This window comes from Aplidium turbinatum, chromosome 6, assembly GCF_918807975.1.
Source record: "Aplidium turbinatum chromosome 6, kaAplTurb1.1, whole genome shotgun sequence".
Classification (NCBI taxonomy): Eukaryota; Metazoa; Chordata; class Ascidiacea; order Aplousobranchia; family Polyclinidae; genus Aplidium; species Aplidium turbinatum.
Genome location: NC_137477.1, coordinates 21,744,830 through 21,765,294, shown reverse-complemented (window position 1 = coordinate 21,765,294; position 20,465 = coordinate 21,744,830). Strand labels below are relative to the sequence as shown.

The window sequence follows — 20,465 nt, the reverse complement described above, 5'->3', positions numbered from 1 at the left end:
TTGCTAAATAATGACTGATTACATCAGTTTTCGACCCAGAATAAAGATGATGCAACTGAAACAATATCTGATGCCGTATTATTACGTAGACTAATACAAAAAACGTCATAAATCAAGCCTGGTCTTAAACTTTTGGCTACGACTGTAACTCGAATTGGATTTCTGTGAAAGTGTTAGGTAGTCTGGGAGTCGAAGCCCCCCCGGCAACTAGGATAATCACAGTAAAAATTGCTTCCTTCCAGTAGAAATCTGTTTAAAGAAGACCTGAAACGTGGCAATGAGGTTATTCTTCCAAAAGCTCAAGGTCTACCATCAACACCCAGAAGGTCCGGATTCGGACCGCGGTCCGCCAGTTGAGTAGCCCTGGGTTAGCTCATTATGAAGAGCAAAGTAGGTAAAGAAAACCCCTGAAAGAAATCCTACCACGGGCAAAGCCATTTCACGTTGATGTAACGTTTTCAGACGAATCAAAGAATCAAGTAACTGCTGATTTATTGTCTGAGATGTTGAAACAAATACAAAAATAACCCAATTTTATAAAGTACCGTACCGAAAGTAAAACCAATGCAGCAAATTCTTTTTAGGTCTGAGGAAGTTGTTTTTTTTTAGAAAAATAGTAGCCTTGATAGAAAGGAAACGACATGAAGATATTGAAATAAGTCCAACTTGAATGTTCTTTTAATATCAATTAAAATTTAATTTTACTTCAGTTCGAAATAGAAATATTTGAAAATGTTTTGTTTCTATCATTTTTTTTTAGCTCACAAAAATCATGTCAGGAATGTTGGGCGGGAATTGCATTATTCGACGATGATCAGGGAAGTTTAGGGCAAAGTTAAGAAAGTTTACTGAAAAATATTATACAACACAACACTATTCAAACCTTTAACAAACAAATTACAGTATTGAAATCCTTCTGTCGTCGTAAAAAAGTTATTTAAAAGCTTGTAATTGAAACTTCTACAAAGTCATAATGAATTTAGGTCAAATGCAAACGGTGCAGTTTCATCAAAAAACGTCATTTGGGCCCTTAAATAAACAAGCTCCTCAGACCCTTGCAACACTGTTTTTTTTCCTGACCGCAACTAATTTTTGTCCATTTTGTTTTGCAAATTTTCTTTTGTTCAAGTTTTAGTATGCCCCAACAACTTTCTTAGATCCGTTCTGATCAGAAGTAAGCTGATCGGTCAGCAGCCGCACCTTCATCAGGAGTTCTTCGTCAAGACAAACGTTTTTGGTTCACTATTGTTATGTCGTCCTCCTCCAAAAAATAAATAAAAAAGAATAGTAGCCTATTACAAAGTTTTAAAGATATCTTATTTGCATGTTTAATGACGTTTCATGAATGTTTGGCTGCATTCAGCAGCTACAGGCAAATTTTTAAACAATCTTTTTTTCAACATTAAAATATTTGCACACAAACTGTTGCTTTCGACTTTCTAAAATTTTCTTCCTAGCTACGTCACTGTTTTAAAGTTGCCCCCGCATTACGAAAAGGCACGAGCTTGTTGAATTGCCCAGCAATAACCCACTCATGTTGCTTGTGAGCAGATAAATATAAACGAAGAAAAAGAAGCTACGGTACGGCACAGTAGATCGTTCAGATAGATATTTGAATCAAATAGACATCTTGAATGTCAATGTCAGCTCCACAGAAATCAAGTGTTAAATTGCCAATTGGAAAAAAAATCCTGGAGGAGCCTTTCCAACAGAACGAAGTCACCTCTCCCCGCTCCGCAGACTTCGTCTTGTCTGCGCTTAAGCAACTCATTTCAAAACTGCTCTCCATTTAGCGGCACTTATGTGGATGGAATATAATTCCCCAGCAACAACACTTTAACAACTATGGGGAAAACTTCACTCTATAGGTAATCGGCATATCGGTCCTGTGTTAGGGGTTAAGTCCCCTACATGCAGTAGCGTAGCCTACCTAGAAAGCGTAACCTAATGGAAATAGTCTACCACATTTGAACTACAGTAACTTGGTAAAGAAAAGAGAAAACCATGTTCGAACTGACATTGTAACGTTGTAAAATAGGCTAAATTTAAACATAATATGATCAAGTAACTATCATTCCGCAGTCACCGACATGCGAGAGCTAAGTGGCATTGTGCCCACCTAAGTCGTGTTTTCACTTTTCATTTTTGGTTTTCACAAACTTTCATTTGGTGCAATGACTGGCCAATGACCATGCAACAAAACATGAGAGAAAATGATAGGCTACAATTTTTCGTTTTTTTGAAAAACGTAGTGAGCATACGGCAAAGTAACATAGTCGCTGTAAGCCTTAAAAGTAACTTAATTGCAGAAAACGTTGAAGATCATGCCCTATCATGTCATATCAATAAAATTAGGCTTTTAAACATTTTACAATATGAGGGTTATGAACACTTAGGCTACATTCAAACTTTTAAAATTGATGATAGGCTATTGAAACCGTTGATAGATGAAACAAACCACAGCAGTAGCGACATTTTGAGTGAATGATATTAATGTAAAGACGTAGCCACGGGGGCTTGGGGAGGCACTCCCCCCAAAATTTTATCTTACCTCGCCTCAAAAAATGTTTTACTACTATTATAACGTTTTAATACCATTGTTATTCATGATGAATAACGTTGTCTCCTCAACAGTTGCTTTGCCCCCTAAAAATATTCTTTTTAGCTACGTCACTGTTTTAATGCAAATATATTATTTTTAAACATAGCCTATTAATATAATATGTTTCGGATATGGTCAATTGTGTCTGATGCAAAGTAATTCTAATAAAATTATAGTAAGATTGATTAGGGTTACAATGTACACAAGCGTAGTTCCGAACTTTACTCAGAATAAAGAGTTGGGCATGGTCTCAATGAACACCTGAAAGACGTCGATACGAAAAGTAAACATCTCCGCTATTTTAGCGTCGATTGAAGAATAAGAGCTTATTTGAGCTTTGTGCTACAATTGATGACTATGGCTACTTCATCGTCAAATATGACGAGCTCAGAAACCGCCAACACAGGATTTTTAAGCACGAAACAAGATTTAACAAGTGAGTTTATAATTTTTCGATAGCTTGACTTCTCAACATTGGCTTAGCGTTGTGATAATGTGTAGTTTGAAAAAAGACAGTTCATGTTGATACTGTCAGACGGTCTGACAGTATCAACCATGACAGTATCTGACTCAGACCATGTGTAGATTATATTGGTTATATATTTTTTACTTTTAGAATAGAAATATTAGTAATACTGTTCTGTGTTTGAATCAACATCAACAGCGCCAAATGAGAACAACTGCTGACACAAATTAAACTAAAGAGACCTAATAACGGACCAACCACACACCGTATAAATGAGGTAGGCTATGGGCGGCGTAAGGGAACGGGCGACCTGTGCCAAAATGGTTGGTTTATCAGGTAAGAACGCCAAGCCAGGGCTGGGGAAATGTTGTGGCCGTATTGAGAGCATTGGTGCACAAAATTCCGTTGATACTGCGCCCTAAAATTTGAAAAGAATCGAGACCAACACGTCCGCCTTAAAGTAATTGTGGTCGTCTCCCGACAGTCTTAGGACCAGCCAGGCAAAGCGTCTTCTACCCGTGGGGTAAAGGTAGTCTACGGAGAACGTTTGCTGTCGTCTCAATTTCGTCATCCTACATACATCTACTCGAATTGTAATGCTTGGGAACTCCTGACTGGCTGCTTTTAAAAAACTACGAAAAATATTGTTGATTCTTTTTTGATGTTTGCAGTATTCATTTCTTGTGTTTGTGGTACTTTTGGGATCATTTTGCTTGTTTGTATCATTGGATTTACCTTGAATCGATTGGGCTATTTGAAAAGAAACAACAACAGAGCAAGAAGTCGAACTACAAAAGAAATAAACGTTCAAAATTCGCAACAACATGACTATAGTAAGTAGCCTATAGGCTATAGCTTGCATAGCCTACTAAACTTGATGCAATTTTTAATCTGTTTAATTTAGCCTGTAGGCTATGTTCTGGCTTCCACCTTGGTTTATTTCGGAAATAACCGCGACTGCTCTGTGGTGCTATTTTGATTGAACAATTGTCAATCCGACGAACATTCCCTTAACCGCTCTGGATCGGGGGCCGACTAGTGCACAGAACGTTAATCTGATCAAAATCTAAACCAACTTAAGCTACTGTACATAATGCTACCAAGAAGAGCAACAATAAATTGCAATATTACGTTTAGAATGTGATTCATGCAATAACCATTACCCACTATGGATGTATGAAGCACTGGCAAAGGAACAAAAAATCAAAATAGAAACATATAATCGACAACAACACGACAAAGGTATCTAGACTAACTGCAAACAATGGAAATGTATAGGCTACTATTTGTTTTTTCTATTGAAAGTGCATTAGAATAGTACTTTTATTGCGCTTAATTTTTGTTCATGAAATTGAGTAGGCTTATCATTTTAATTGACCCTAAATAAAAACCATGGCCCGATGAAAACGTATAATCGACTGCAATTATCCCATGTGGATGTTATGTAGGCTATCAGTCATGTAACTAATAGGCTATCTGTTTGTGCTCGAGCAGCGTTTTTTAACTTTAGGGAGGGGAAAAGGTTCCTTTTAAGTTCAACTTTAGCCCAGATTTTAGAATATAACTGTATATTCTAAAACCTCATATGTTTTTTGAGATTTTCTTTCAACCCCTCCTGTCCCCCACCCTGAAAATTACTTTTCCCCTAAAATTGCCTTGTATTGCATGGACGTCGTTTTTTGTTTATGGCATTTAAAGTTCAAATACTGATTGCTACTATACTAAAATACATTAAAAATGTTGCAAGACAGCCGTACTTGTAGTTATAAAAGAAGTCAAATGTGCATTTATGAATATAGGGTCAAGCTATAGTCAATATCCAAAGCTGGCTGAGCTATATGGATGTACAGTAGGGTCAAGCTGGCTGGTCTTCCATGGTAGGAGGCCTACACATTCACAAGTTTACCAACTGCCGTGGAGTCAAAGCTCTCCAAGTTTCCATATTTGGCTTATGGTTTCTATATTTGGCTTATAAAACAATCTGGAAAATACGGTAGATTTCAAGAAAAGTGTAGCCTACTTTTGATAAAGCTTTCTTTACAACCACTTCTCGTCGACCACCATCCATTAGACCTACAACAACTTTACACTCAACATTGTTGTTGAAGCATCTTGAGCAGCAGTTTTCAGCCTGAAGGTTTCAATTGGTTGTGACAGCAGACGCATTCTTACCAAGGGCAAGTCGATCTCCGCAAGTAGGCTAAACTGAAACGAGCAGATAAAATAGACAGCAAGATGAAAAGGAGTTAAGCCGAGAATCTCAGAATGGAAGCAAATCGAAAATGCAAAGTAACTTTTTATACATTAATAGAAGCCAAAGACGTTTTATCAGTAATCAGTTATCATTACAAAACAAGCTAAATGCGACTTTATTTTGTGAAAAATAGTTTTTGGAGATAGGTTTTGGTCAATTTCATCATCATCATCATCATCATATTCAGCCTGTGGTAGACTAGGCCTACTGCTAAGCGAAGGCCTTTCCCTTTTCTTGCCAATCCAGTCGATCGTGTGTTTTTATGTTTTTACGAACTGACAATGTGGAACAACAAATTGGTACATAAAAACACACAATTGGTCAATTTAAGGCGGCTTAAATATAAGCAGCTTCACACAAACTATTTGTATTTATGTCACACTTTTGTGCATGCGCGTAGCCATGCGCATAAACCAAAATGACCACTTTACCGTGTTTACGATGAAGTCAAGATCAGAAAAACTGTTTGCGGCTGTCGTGTAAAATTTTTAAAGTGCTTTGGTACAGTAGCAAACAATATTTGAACTTTACATGCCATAAACAAAAATTGGCGTGCATACAATAGCCTACAAGGCAATATTAAACTAAAATAATTTTTAGGGTAGGAAAGGAAGGTTTGGACTCACAATTGAAATTTTTTTGCCAAGGATTTTAGAATATATTGTTGTATCCTAAAATCTGGGCTAATGTTGAATTTGAAAGGAAAATAGGATTACCCCCTCCCCCTGAACTGGTGTGGCGTGAATGGTTGCAAAGTGCGCCTCAGGGAAATCAAAAAATGTTTTATGTTTTCAATTTTTGCTTGCTGGGGAGTTCGGTTCATTCAAAGGTAGCCTATGATATTTTGTTAAAGTCAAACCCATTTTTTTCAATCAAAGTTTGTGCTATATGTTTTCTGAATTGCATATCTAAATTTGTTGATAGTCGTTTCCTATGTTGCGTTGGTAGGCAATCTATCCAAAAAACACAAACACTTAGAGATGGAAGACCCAGTCCATTACATCAATGAAGTATTTGGTGAAATACTAGAAGAAAATCCTTTCAACAAACCTGTAGAAATCGCCTATGAGGAACCTCAAAAGTCCATGTTACCAGAACAAAACCCTGCGATTGCTGTTGCGTATACAAAAAATAATGCAAAAGAAAATATACAAACTGACAGTCATAAAGAACAAAAGAAGGTAATGTAATCTATCCTGCACTGAAAAAGCCTCTGTTGTCAGATCTATGCTTAAACCATTGGTCGAAAAACTGAAATGAATTACCTTAGATCACCTCGTAAAATCGAATTTACTTGGGGTAATTTTAAGAGTTGGATTTTGTAAATTTGCTAAGCGTGGTTTAAACGTTTAAGAAGTCCCCGGTTTTATCTAAACAGACAGTGACAAGAATCGGTTTGATATAGGTTTGTCAAATTAGCTACAGAAGCTATCAAACTCTAGCAAGCTTTTTCAACAACATATGTCTTTGAGTATGGTTTTTCTGTTTTAGGATGCTTAAAATCAAAATGTCGCAATTTTTTCGATCCTGAAAATGGTATTGATATTCAAATGCTCAGCCGAAGAACTCAGTTTTCACCAACCTGATCAAACAGCATTCTGAGATAACAAGACTTCATTCTTTTGCTGTTTCATTGATTTTACATCGTTATTGCTTCTTTAAAGAAAGTTGTCCTCTTTTTCATGAATTTTAGAATAGCCTAATTATTTTCTTTTAGTACTAGTAGGCCTACCATATTTTCATCGCCTAAAAAGAGGACACGTTTCGCCAGCAAGAGAACTTTACGCTTGAAGAATCGTTTAGGCCTACATCATTTTAGATAATTACTAGGGCGATTTTTTTGTAACCTAAAAAATTCAAAAAAGTGACTTTATTTTTGCGAAAAAGTAACCAAAAAGTATATTTATTCAACGAAAACAAGAAAGCGAAAGAAAAAGCAGCAATCCAACATAAAAAAAACAACATTTAAATTAGCTTCAATTTGTGCTCAAATTATAGTTGCACATTCAAATTACACGTACATGTACGAGTATGTAATGTTTAACATTCTCTGGCAGAGTTTCTGTCAATCAAACACTTTAGCTGTTGCAGGGAAAAGAAGTGGTTAAATAAACACAATTTTTTTCATCGAAAAAATTACTTTACGAGTTTTCGGGAATACACTCGATACGAACAAGCATGGGCTCGTGCAAACTTAAAATCCGTACCATAGTAGAAGATCTATTAAAAGTCTTGGCATTTGGCCTACATAGAATGTAAATTCATCTCTACAGTAGCAATGAAAAATAAATAAACAAGGGAATTAGGCAAAAAAGTATGCAAAATAAAGTGACCTAACAAATGAAAAGTAACCTAAAAACACAAAAAGTGACTTTTGGTGACGTTATAACTTCTTAAATATTGACCCCACAACCATGAAATTTTGCTTCTACATTTTTTTTGTTGATTGGTACAACCAAAAAAAATGTAACTTTAGTAACAAAAATCGCCCTAATCATTATAGTAGCCTATAGGGTAGGCTTACGCAGCAAAAGTTACCGAAAAAACAAGAAAACAGATTGGCTGAACCTGAACGTTTAACCTCTTTTTCTCATCTTTTGTGCTTCCTTAAGATTAAGAAAACAAATGATTTTATGCACGATCTCCAGGTAGCCAAACCTTAGCTTTTTTCAACAAGGAATGGTCATTGGTAAGCCTTAACGAAATTGTTAAATTACTTGCAAGAAATATGATTAAAACAGTAGGCTGCACAGTGCACATAACCGTAAAGATGCTGAAAACGGCGTGAACTAAAAAGCTATTCCTTTCCTTGCAAAGCTGTAGGCCTATCCATTCCACGATTTCTTTTGCTGGAGGTTAGATGTTATACACATTGCACTCATAGACATTCGTTTCGGTTTGTTTCAAGCAACAAACGAACAAAACTGAGTTGGTAATCAATAATGTCTACAAGCGTTGTATCAATATAAAACGTCTGTAGATAAAAGAGTATTTTTTGTGAAAGTGTAAGCATGGCCTTTAAAATGTCGTTTAATATCTTAATAAACCAGGCAATGAACGTTCAACAACAGTTCCATAAAATGCACCAATTTCTTGTAGAATTTGTAAATCAGCATGTTACATTGGTAGCCTATAAAAAAAGTTCAGAAAACAAATAGCCTACCACTCCTGTAAGCCGTCGCTGAGACGTCATCAAGCAATATAATCTCGTTGAAAATATAAGCAAAAAAACCCAAACTGTCAAAAAAGAGGACATTTGAGCATTTTTTAGTGTCCTCGGAGGACAGTTCATTTTTCTTGAAAAAAGAGGACAGATCTTCTTAAAAGAGGACGTATGGTAGCCCTAAGTACTAGTAACAACATACCATTGCTAAGATGGCAACTGCAAACTTCTAGGCTACCTATAACCAAAGTCGTATGATGTATTGGGTTGTGTCAGTCATAATAAACTTTCGTAACCTACAACTTTTAGAAGTAGGCTAACAAAGTAGCCTACTTAGGTCAAGGTGAGTAAATACTTTAATCCAAGCATATAGAGATGAGAAGATAAGGTTCTCATTGTACTCAGCCTTCGGCACTAACCATAATAGGGTGGTCACTGGTCAGTTCCTTTCTCTCGTTCGCCTTTTCTTCAGCAACTATACGCCTATCCAATTTATTACACCCTATAGGTCAATGGTTTTCAACCAGGGTTCCGCAGAACCCTAAGGTTCCGCCAGTAAGTCTAGGAGTTCCGCACGTTTACATTCAAACCCGAGAGTCTATTTTATTATTACAGTATATGCATATTGTTTAAATTTAATCAAACATTGATTAGGTTTGCCACTATTGATAAATTTGCTACACTTTAACACGTTTGCTGAGATCCCGAATTTTCGTTGTTTTCTTGTGGTCCGATTACCTTTAACTTTCTGCTTTCCCGCCAAATTTCGTCGACATGTTTTCTTCGCTTTAAGTAGTATTCTAATACAATTTTATTAATCAAATAATGTTTTTTGCATAAGGCAATTAAATTATTGAACAGGGGTTCCTCGAGCTTTTGGATTGTTTCATTGGGTTCCGTTCCACAAAAAAAGGTTGAAAACCACTGCCCTAGGTAGAGGTGAGCGGTGTTTTCAACATCAAGGATTGCATGCTTGGAAAGCGATCATATTATCCGGCGCGTCACCCTACCGCTTTTGTCAGTTCTACTTAAACTTAGCTTACTTTAATTAAAAGCTTAAATTCAACATCGTTTTTGTTAGACGTACAGTTACATTCTTAAGTGAAAACGACATTAATTTTAAGCTCGATGCACATAAACACCGATTTACTTACTTATTATAGGCTACAGTGCATATAAATGGGTCTGTTCCTACTTCATAGCCAATAGTTTTAGTTTGATGTATTTGTTGGCGTTTTGTAATGAAAAAGAGAGCTTGGAGTAAGGTAAAGGTAAAGGTGGGTCCCATACTTGATTCAAGTGTTGGGTATGAGAAGACAAGGTTCTCATTGTACTAAGAAGGAGAGTAGGGTGGCCAGTTCCTTTCTCTCGGCCGCCTTTACTTCAGCAACTACGCCTACCCAATTTATTACACCCTGGGTAGAGGTGAGCGGTGTTTTCAACAACCAGCTTAGCCGGGAGTCGAACCAGGTTTGCATAATTGGAAAGCCAACGCTTTATCCGTTGCGCCATCCCACCGCTTGGAGCGTTGCAGCTTGGAGTATGAGAAGGAAAAAAGCTACATTTTTAAACGAAATACTGATTGGGTAAACGTAAACACTCTTTTTTTCAGGTTTTTTTGGACACAGATGACGTTGAAGACGATGCAAAAATTGTTGCGTCACACAAGTTTGTACAAATAGAAAATCTCGAAAAACCGATGAGAAAAGATTTAGAACAACCCAATGAAGAAAGGAAAGTCGCAATTTCAACCCAAGAATTTGCCATTAAAAGAAAACTAAAAATAAGTTTAAACAAGTCAGTGGAGTATGAAAACCCGACAGTAAGTAATTAATCTATCTTGAAGCATATAGGAGTAGACAAAAGCTTAGTTCAATGTAAATAAAAACCTCCCTTATTGCAGGAGAATAATTCATCCTACAGCGTATAAAATCTCTAATTAATGGAAACCTAATCATTATAATACTACAAGCTTATATGCAACAGTTCATAAAAGTGAAACTTTAATGAATTTGAAAACAGGTGCTCCGCCCAACTTTTGAATGTTAAATATTTGTTTGGCTCTGGAAAATATTGGCTAGGTTTGCTTTGGCATTGTGATAAAATATTTGCTAATTTATAAGCTTTTTCCCATGTGATAAAAGGTAAAAATACCCAGATCTCGAATATTTTTCAATAAATATTTGAAAATCTGGACAATGTACGCCTATTGTCAATCATTTGCGTTTTAATTAAATCCTAGCAATAACCTATTATGCTAAGATATCTGTGCTGAAAAGTCAATTAGCATGTATGCAGCCTAAGTACGCTCATAAGCCGACGAAAACTATTATGTAAGGTACAGCTAATTCAACAAATTAAAGCTCAATTTCATAATATTAACTGATTCCCAGAATACTTACCTTCGCAAGAGTCTCAAGCACGCGCCCAGCGACAACGTTTGGTGCGGCCCGTCGTGAACGTCGTTATAATAGCGACGTCCACGGTACCGTGATGCATTTTTGAACTTTCAAATAACACTGGTAAACAATTTTGTTTTTCTTGCATGGATTTTGAGAACTGATTTAGGATAATATTGGAGTGCTGAATCCGAATCTGAGCTCAGATGTTCTCTATCACACCACGTTTTTTGCAGTATGCATGTTCCATATTGACCAATTATGTAAAAGTTGCTCACTCACTCACGAGTTTGACACCATACAAGCACGCACAAAAGCAGCTTCAAAAGCATATCTTTTTATATCAGGTTGGCAAAATAATTACAAAGAGTCATAATACCGTTTATTGAGCCGAAGAGACCTGCGAGACTGCAGCTTTTGAGAAGAGACTTAGAGCTTACCAGAAACTTACCATACGTTCCGTTTTAGGTGGGACAGTCCCGCTTTTTAACGTTTTGTCCAGGCGTTCCGACTGGTCAGCCAAACATCCCGCTTTGCAAATACTAGTAGAGGAAAGCCGCCAATCACAAAAGTACTTTTGGAAAAAACATTCTTAAGGGAGTAGTTGCCTTCCATTGCAAACATTATTCCATAAATGGGTGTTCTAAGAAATATATAAATTTTATAACTTGAATCTGTAAAAAAAAACAATTAAAAAACAGTTTTGGTATCTCAAAAACGTATTGTGATGAGCAAAAACTAACACCAGATTTGGCTTTAGTGCCCTCAAATTACCCTATCGCCATTGAAAAACTCCATGCAAAATAAATTGTGTTGACCAGCGTTATTAACAATTACAGTACTGTTCAACTGCCACATATTTGTTCTATAGAATTCAAATAGTAAAATTCACTCTAAAATTAATCAAAAAGTCTGAAAATACACATCAAACACGCTTCTAAGCGCCACTGTCGCGCCATTTTACCTGCAAGAAACTCATTTCGTTACATCACAAGAACATTGCTTATAGTCACTTCTTGTGCCGTTATCGCAATATAATAACCTTGGTATTTGAGGCAGTCAAGTTCTTCAAGGGTTTATTTTTTTTCAAGCACTTTTCGAAATTTGATTACAAGATTTTTGCTTTTCATGTCCAAGTCGTTGCGTTTGATTTTGATTTGACAAACTGAATGACTCTGATATTTGGTTCTCATTTTGTAACGATCAGCTTAATTTTTAATTTTAATCTACTGTAAAAAATATAAATAAATTACATGAATGACAGATTAAAAATCATTTTACTTTGCGTCCATTTTTGATAATATATAGTAATAATATATTGCTGTAGGCTATATACTAATACGCTATTACAGGGCCGGATTTAGCTGATGGGGGGCCCGGGGCATTTTTAGATGGGGGCCCTCGGGCAAAAACCACCTCTACGTCTACAGTGGCATTAATCCAGCACTGCACTGCACAGCGTTTTGCAGAAACTTCAAAGGCTAAAAGAAAAAAATACTAATAACACAAAATCACATTTTTTCCACGTAGGGGGCCCTTCAAAAGTCGGGGGGCCCGGGGCATCTGTACCCTCTGCCCCCTTCCCCTTAAATCTATTATGGTATAGGCTATTAAGCTGCAGGCTAAAGACAAAACACAAACGACTACTGGAAGCAGTAAAAAAACATATAGACATCCAGTTAGCTGCTTTCATTTGTTGGCAAAATTTAGCCAAAACTTGCACGCGTGCTTTCAAACGGTGCCAAACCGACCTCTTTTCGAGCATCGTGCAGTCGCGACAACCGCTCCAGCATTCTTGCGTCATCATGAAAGTTCGTTTACAAAACAAATTATTTCAAACTTTTTATTCACTTGTTGATTCATTCATATCAGTTTGTATCCTCTGTGGATCCTTCTCTGGTATCATGGGCCAATCCTATAGATGTTTGCTGGTACACCCCTTCATTTTCTTTGAATTTTGATTAAAAGTTTGTGTTTATAAGCTTATAAGCTTCCATCAAAACCAGAAAAATTACAGTTTTGAAAAAATAGACAAATCAATGGACTAGTTGCCTGGGGCTATTTGAATTCTTGGTAGCCTATATACGACGCTCTCGCAAAGTTTTTAAAACCATTGCATTGTTGATAGATAGGCTTAATAGGCTACCCGTTGTTGACAATCGTCATTTTGGCACGTTTGAAAAATAGGTAACGAAAAGCAAGAAAATGTCGTCATGGTAGGCTATATTAGAATAACTCCCCATACTCTTTGATTTTGACTAATAACAACAACAACTGTGTTACGAAAACAAGATAGATCGCCTATTTAATAAAAGTGTCTTTGTTCCACATCGTCTTTGTACCATAGCCTACGTAGGCTAGGCCTACCACATTTTTTTACTAATTTGTCGGCTACTAGTAGAAATATGTTTTTGATGCAGAGTTTTATTGTTTCAAACATTTTATTTTATTTAACTTAGTTGCTGGCAAAAGAGAGAAAACAAAAACATCGTCAAGAAACTGAAAAGCAATCGGAAGAAAAATCAACAAAAAGAGTGGCACTTGAGCCAATAGTAGAAAATCGACCTGCTTCTCCCAATCTAAGCAAACCAAACGAAGTTGAAAGAAAAATAAGGGTTCCAACCGAAAAACGATTGGGCCTACCCGCTTTAGAAGAAACTCTAGACCCAAATGATGTTTTGTACTAAGACTAACTCAAGATTCTGATTGAGCCTATGTTTTTTTAGCCTATACAGATGTCCGAGTGTACCTTAATTTAGGCTATGGTAGCCTACATCGACAGTTTGTCCAGCTGGAGTAATTAAAAAGTAAAATATGTGCCTCACGAAACCAAACAAAATTTTATTCCATCAAAAATGGTTCGGAATGATTTGTTGATTGGTTTTGAATCTTTATCCTCGGACTGACAAAGCCTTGATAGGTTATTCCTGGTAATTTTGCATAGGCTGCTTGTAGAGGTTTTTGACGCAGGGCCGGTTACCGAAATTGACAGAGTAGTTTCCGCTTGTTAAAGTGTTGTTATCAGGGAATTATTTCATGCACTAGTTGCCGCTGAATAGAAAGCAGTCCTTAGAATGCGTTGCTCAAGCGAACACCCCGAGAGCCGATCCAGCACCGCTTGATCTTGAAGCTTTCCCGTACCCCCTTCTTATAGGCCAGTGATTCCCAACCTTTTTTATCCGGTAGACCCTTTTAGTCGATATTCAAATCTAAATTCCCCGCTTAAAAATTTAGTTTGTTAAAAACTCGTTTACATTAATATTTTAATCTAAGTCTTGGAAAATAAACTAAACTTTCGCTAGTAATAAGCTTTTTATCCTGTACGCCTAATATTCCTTTTCATACTAAAATAATTTAATTAAAAAAGAACGGCGCTGAAACGTATTTTTATTCAAAGAATAGGCCTACCCTACACTCAAAGAATAAGAGTCAATGCATTTAACAGTCTGTGTGAAGGTTGTGATTTTTTATTTCGACAATTCATGAATGTGGTGGAAGAGTATTGGAAAGAGCACAACGAATATCATTCTCCAAGTCTAATCTATTTCTCTGTTTTGTTTTCAATTCCAAGAGTTGAAAAACATGATTTGCATAGATACCCAGACAGCAAATCCGTCATTTTTGCAATGATTTAACGTCTGTGGACGTTGAATCAATATAAAAATAACGGATTTTGCTGTCTGGGTAAGTGAAAGCAAACGGGAGGACACTTCGAATAGCTTTCTCTGCCACTTTGGGATAGGAATTACAAAATCCAGTGATTGATTTTTCTCTGAATAAGTCTCTTGTGCAAGAATCCGTTTTGAGTTCTAAAAATTCATTCTGCAATTTATCGGGAAGTTTTTCAATCAACAATGTGAATGGATTTCGTATTCAATCAAGTTCATCATCATAAATTTCAGGAAAATATCGAATGAATTCCAGTTCTAATGTTGTGAGATGATGCAAAATCAATTTTTTTTCCAACTCTGGAAGAACTTGTTCTTTGCCGTCACAAACTAGCACCGATGATAATTCTTTAAATATGGTGACATGTTCAATTGTTCATTCTAACTTTTCTCTTTCAATCATGAAGCTTGCTAGTGAAAGCTTCCAAAGCATCTTTAAATGCTGAGCGGTACTGGCATCTGCTCCTGGAAGGGCCACCCAAGCCAGGCTGATCGAAAGGTAGAAGCCAGACAGAACGTAGTCCCTCGCAATCAAGTAGCACAGCCTTCTAGTACCTTAAGACAATCTCCTAATGACAGTGACATAAATCAATCATTTTCTTCCAACCTGCCTTGAGCCAACATGGAAGAAGTACAGTTTGTAAATTCACATCGTATCAATATGTCAATGGCGCATTGATACAGATACCAGTGCAAGTTGTTGATGCGCAATCTGCTTCAAACGGAGATGGCGATTGAATATATACCGTATATTGGTGTTTCTCCTTTGCATTTTCAGATTCAGTTTATTTTATGGACCAAACATATCAACCAATAAGCAAGGAATCTAATCCATCTGTCATCAATCAGCAATAAAACAAATTCAAATTTTATTTAAAGGTCAAAAAATAATTTAAGCTCGTCTCTGAGCTCAAACACTCGCTTGGTTACGTTTCCTCTTGAAAGCCATCGAGTATTTGAATGAAAAAGAAACCTAGGCCTACGTGATGGCCTGCAACCATGTCAGTGAACAGTTGCTTAAATAATTGGGAGTTAATCTAATAATAATTTCCTCTTTAACGCTCTAGTGTAGGCCAACTTACTAGACTTCAAAAGGTTTACAATCCTAAAACCAAATCCCCCCCTGAAAATTGCAAAATTCCTCCCTAGTGGGGAATTCCCCCCCGGTTGGGAACCACTGTTATAGGCCTTGCGCGGAGTATTTGAAAATGGCTTTCGAGCTCTCGGGAAAATTCTTATGCCAAAAGCTAAGATTTGTTACATAGTTATTTACTGTTCTACTGTTAATTCACAATACAAAACAAACACATAAATTACTACAAATAACATTTAGGCTACTTTCGACCTGTGTGACTGCGTCACAATATGCAGCGATAGGTAGGCTTACCATATTTTTGTGACTTCAAAACGGGACGCCTCCAAATACCAAGACCACTTAGCTGTGATTTTTTAACTTTACATTTTCCGATATTATTACATAGGCCTACATTTAAAGCCATCCCGGTTGTCTTCATTGACCGTATTGTCATCGAGAGTTCATGCGCATATTCTCTGTCTAAATATCGGTTTCAGTTCGAAAAATAGAAAGAAATTGATGTTAACGATACAAAATAATTCGAATTTAGATCTTTTCTGTAAAGCAAAAGGAAGAAAGAATAATAAAATAGCCTGCGGTTTTCAAGTCGACAAGTAACTCCCAATTGCACTGAATTTACCTAACACTGCGTACAAGCATTTGCGAATTCACTTACTCGCCCAATCATACTTTCTGTAGATAACAAAGTGTTTCTGTAGATAACCTTCTTCAAAATGACATTGCTCAATTTTACATTCTCGTAAAAGTCAGAGCAGGACCAATCAGTATTTTTGATAACGGCTTTCACGTTCTGCTCTAGCATCTTGCTTCTGCTCTCAGACCACATGCTCTTCATGATGGAAAAAATTCTTTCTACGGGTGCGGATGTTCCGGGTAAACAAAACATGAACTTTACCAGCTTTTGAAAGTTTGAAACGCGTAGGCCTGTGTATTTTTTTTTTTCAAATACTTTGAACATCTCGACCCACTTTTGTTCCAAAGAAGCATTTTGCCAGCTCTCTTCCTTTACAACGTTCAGACATGTGCCGTTTCACTAGTACTGGTTCGTCGAAAAAAGAGTCGCTGTTGATCACCTGCTTCCCAAACATTATGTTGATCTTTTCCGCAGACTCACACACTCGCACCCAGGATATTTCTTTGTTTAGGTCGATCCAAAAATGAGGAAGCACATCTTTATATAAACCATCATAAAGATCCAGATACGATAAGCATTTATCGTAAAAATCTCTTGCTTCTTTGTAAAGCAAGTTTAAGTTTACTTCGCCTGCTTCTTTTAGCTTGCCTAAGAGAGTCATTGCTGCAGATGGGATGAAGTTGTTTTCTTTCTATTTAAGTAAGTTTAGCTTTAGCTCTGACAGAACATGTGCCACTGCCACATTTACGACACTAGCGTTTTCCTTTTCTAATTTTAGAATAGTCTCGTTGAAGTATTTCAACTGCCATGAACAAATTTCAAATAGAGCTCTTGTGTTAGTTCTTCGAAGCATTTTTTGATGAGAGTAGGACAACCTTCTTGGGAGTTGAAGTAACTTTCAATCTCTCAAACATTTCAAGTATTCTTTGCAAAGCTGGTAGCAAAGAGAAAAATCTTGTATTGCCATGTTGCAAGATACGCTGATACTCAATATCTACAAAATCGCAAAAAATTTTCAGCTCAGTAACTCGAACGGTGTAAATATGAAAAAATTTATAGATTTTCACAACAAGACTTTCGACACATACAGGGAGAGTATCCATAGCATAATAGAGGCAGTTGTGAACAATATGAGCTGCACATCCGATCCCTGTCAGATCTCTTTGAATCTCTTCTTTCACTTTGAAGAAAACATTATTTTGCCCTCTTCTTTTCACACCTTCAAAATTAGTGTTGCAGTTGTCGGCACAACGAAACAAAATCACGCATTCACCTTCAGCAAGTAGGCTACCGGTACGCTACACAGTAACGAGAACATGCTAATTGGTAATGTTCGTGTGTTATGCTGGCTGGCTGAACGCCCAAGCGGGACGTTTGGCTGACCGGTCGGGACAAGACGTTAAAAAGCGGGACTGTCCCGCCTAAAACGGGACGTATGGTAAGCCTAGCGATAGGCATTGCCACTGTATGCCGTTGAAAGTCGGTCTTTTGAGTTTGGTTGAAAACAAACGTTTGATGCAGTTGTGGCCACAGTGAATCAATCTATGAATGTTGTTCACGTGTTATTGAATGTTTTATTTCTCTGTAAAAAGTTTTTTTTTTTAGTGTCAAAAGCAATTAGTCAAACTTAAACATATTTTGCCAAACGTTGGCACGAAAATGAGACTCATAGGCGTAGCCAGGGGGGCGAAAGGGGCCATGGCCCTCCCAAATTTTCAAAGTTGGGATTCCGAAGTTGAACCCTTTGTTGAAAATATAATATAATTTGTATAAATTTATATCGTTTTCCAAGACATCTGGCTATTAACACCCCCCAGGACTTGTTTTAGATACACAGAAAGACACCAATAAATTTTGTAAGTCGTAAATCGCGCAAAGTTTACGCGATTTACGCTTCTTTTAACTAATCTGTGGAAGCAATTTCAGAATCGCTTACTCTGTTGGGTTTTTGTGTAGCTGAGTTTTTTGTGTTCTCTAATTTTAGCCGCAGTTTTTGCCCGTTCGTGTGTAGCAGCTACCTTTAATAAGTTAATAGCTGTTTATCTGCCTATAAATTTCATACAAAAATTACCCTGAAAGTGTTTCCAGAAAGCGCTATAATCCATTATTTGAGTGTAATTTTGCAAAAATTTTCCGGGGGAGCATGCCTCCGGACCAGGGGTGCATTCCTAAAATTTTTTTTGGGGGGGCTCTAACACTTAGCTGTGTTGTGATAGACAAAGTATGTATAAGTAATCGGTGTAGGTTATTAGCCAACAATGTTTACCTTTTTTAAAAGGAAACACTGTTCAGTTTGTTTTTACTTCTGAACATCATGTCGAAAAACGACCCATGCTAAAACATAGCTTGAAGTACAGAAAAAGGTAGAAGCAACAAAACGTGAAAACGTGGTTGAATCCGATATAAAATTATAAGTTTGAAAGTTGGCTTGGTTGCTACACTGCAATCTCCTTTGCTTTTTTTTACTGCGTAGGCCTACACTTGAAACTCGATTTGCATGAGCTAATTGCAATCTCTTAACTCAATTGTAAACTTATTTGTATGAGCCAATCCTAAGCACACTTGCAAAAACATTGACTGCAATAGGAAAGTAAGGAAATGCAATTCTTGAAATGAGCGCTTGTGGTTGCAGATTTGCTAGTAAGAACCAATAAGCTGCCAATGTGACAGTTACACTAAAATCTCATTTAGTTATTAACAAACAGTTTAAAAAACTCCAATTACAGCACAAGCATATTCCAAGTTGGTGCAAACGAGATTACACAAAACAAATAGCCTGCTGCCAGGTCTTTGGTTTTATGGGCTAAGTTATAAGCACCACGACAGTCCTTGATTTTAGCCAGCAAACAGTTTTTGCACAGATCTGAGTTCATTCAATGTGGGCAGTTTAGAATGCTTAACTTAAATATCCACAGCCGACCGATGAGTCTGCAACCACTTCTGAGTTGCCGCAGTGCCATTCCATAAATGAGGAGGTGGTCCATTGATGCTGATGAACAACAGTGCTGAAACAAGTGAGTATGGTCAGCCGTGATCGTAGCGGTGTGATGACCAAGTTCATTTGTGAAAATCCACGTTCGGCTTCAGCAGAACTTATAGCAATCATGTTTAGTACTACGTTCTTGAGCAACTTTATCGTATCTGGTATATGACAAGGATTGTCAACATACAATCGAAAATCGGAAATAGGAGTGATGACATGAAATCTCTCCTCTATTTTTCGTAATCTCTGCTCCCCTTCTTGCCATGGAACTTCGACTGCAGCAGGCCACAACTCTGGTACAATAATTTCCAAGCTTTTCACAGAATTTTCATTGTTGGTGTCCACCATCCTGCTTCCAATGTTGTCAACCAATGCTTGAATAAACCGATTACGATCAAAAGAAGGGTAGTCTCTACGTCGAGCTTTGAACTGGTCCAATGTTATACCTTTAAAGGAGTAGTTTTTTGTACTTCCGGGACTCAAGTTAACAACTTCATCAAACGAATACTTTCCTTCTTGAATAGCTTTTTTCATTTGAAGTAGAGAATTAACAGTCCATTTGACATGACGATTAAATACTACGAAGTTGATATTCCCAGTCTGGAGAGTTTCTGACAAAAGTGATAATTGCCGAAGACAATCTTTTAAAAGCGCCAGATCTTCTACGAATTCCTTGGTGGTCATTTTTATGAGACCTAATCAGGGAAAACGACGATTGCTATCAACTTATGTTCGTGTTCGTTTGCAGTTCTGTTGTGAGAAAGCTGTTAAAGTGTTACTTGTTCAGTCGAGAAGTTGTTGTTCAGCCAGAAAAACTGAAAAATGGAAGCTTGAACGAGCCCCCCCTGAGCCCCCCCTACATCAAGCCTTTTCGTATTTCGGGGGGCTGAGCCCCCCCGAGCCCCCCCAGGAATGCAACCCTGCTCCGGACCCCCTAGAATACGCGTGCCTTCGGCACGCTCTAACCCCCCGCCAGCTTTATTGCTTCCTTTGCTTAACCCACCAGGATACGCCACTGCACATCAGGTGGCGATGTCTTAAATCAAACACTTTGTCGTTCTCTTCAATTCATCAAATATTTGCCCCCCCCCCAAATTTTTTTTCTGGCTACGCCACTGAAATGAGTTATTTTTATAAGACAAAAATAGGCACGTCAGCGTGTTTTAGTTGGACACCTCTGTTCGGGGATTAATTTCCCAA

At 37.3% G+C, this 20,465-nt stretch overlaps 1 protein-coding gene across 1 annotated transcript; it reads left to right on the top strand.

Moving 5' to 3' along the window:
- The first annotated feature begins 2,959 nt into the window (after nt 1–2,959).
- LOC145772502 (uncharacterized) lies at nt 2,960–14,285 on the top strand. The gene is made up of 6 exons (XM_082584374.1): nt 2,960–3,038; nt 3,740–3,901; nt 4,206–4,310; nt 6,271–6,503; nt 10,098–10,307; nt 13,344–14,285. The coding sequence occupies exons 1-6, from the start codon at nt 2,960–2,962 to the stop codon at nt 13,569–13,571; spliced, it is 1,017 nt and encodes a 338-aa protein (XP_082440500.1). The 3' UTR covers nt 13,572–14,285.
- Nucleotides 14,286–20,465: the final 6,180 nt, after the last annotated feature.

Excerpts from the sequence above, each read along its gene's own strand:
- LOC145772502 (XM_082584374.1), top strand. The coding sequence starts at position 2,960 with ATGGCTACTTCATCGTCAAATATGACGAGCTCAGAAACCGCCAACACA. Across the intron at positions 3,902-4,205 it reads TTCGCAACAACATGACTATA|AATGTGATTCATGCAATAAC; the intron begins GTAAGTAGCCTA and ends TATTACGTTTAG. Across the intron at positions 6,504-10,097 it reads GTCATAAAGAACAAAAGAAG|GTTTTTTTGGACACAGATGA; the intron begins GTAATGTAATCT and ends TCTTTTTTTCAG.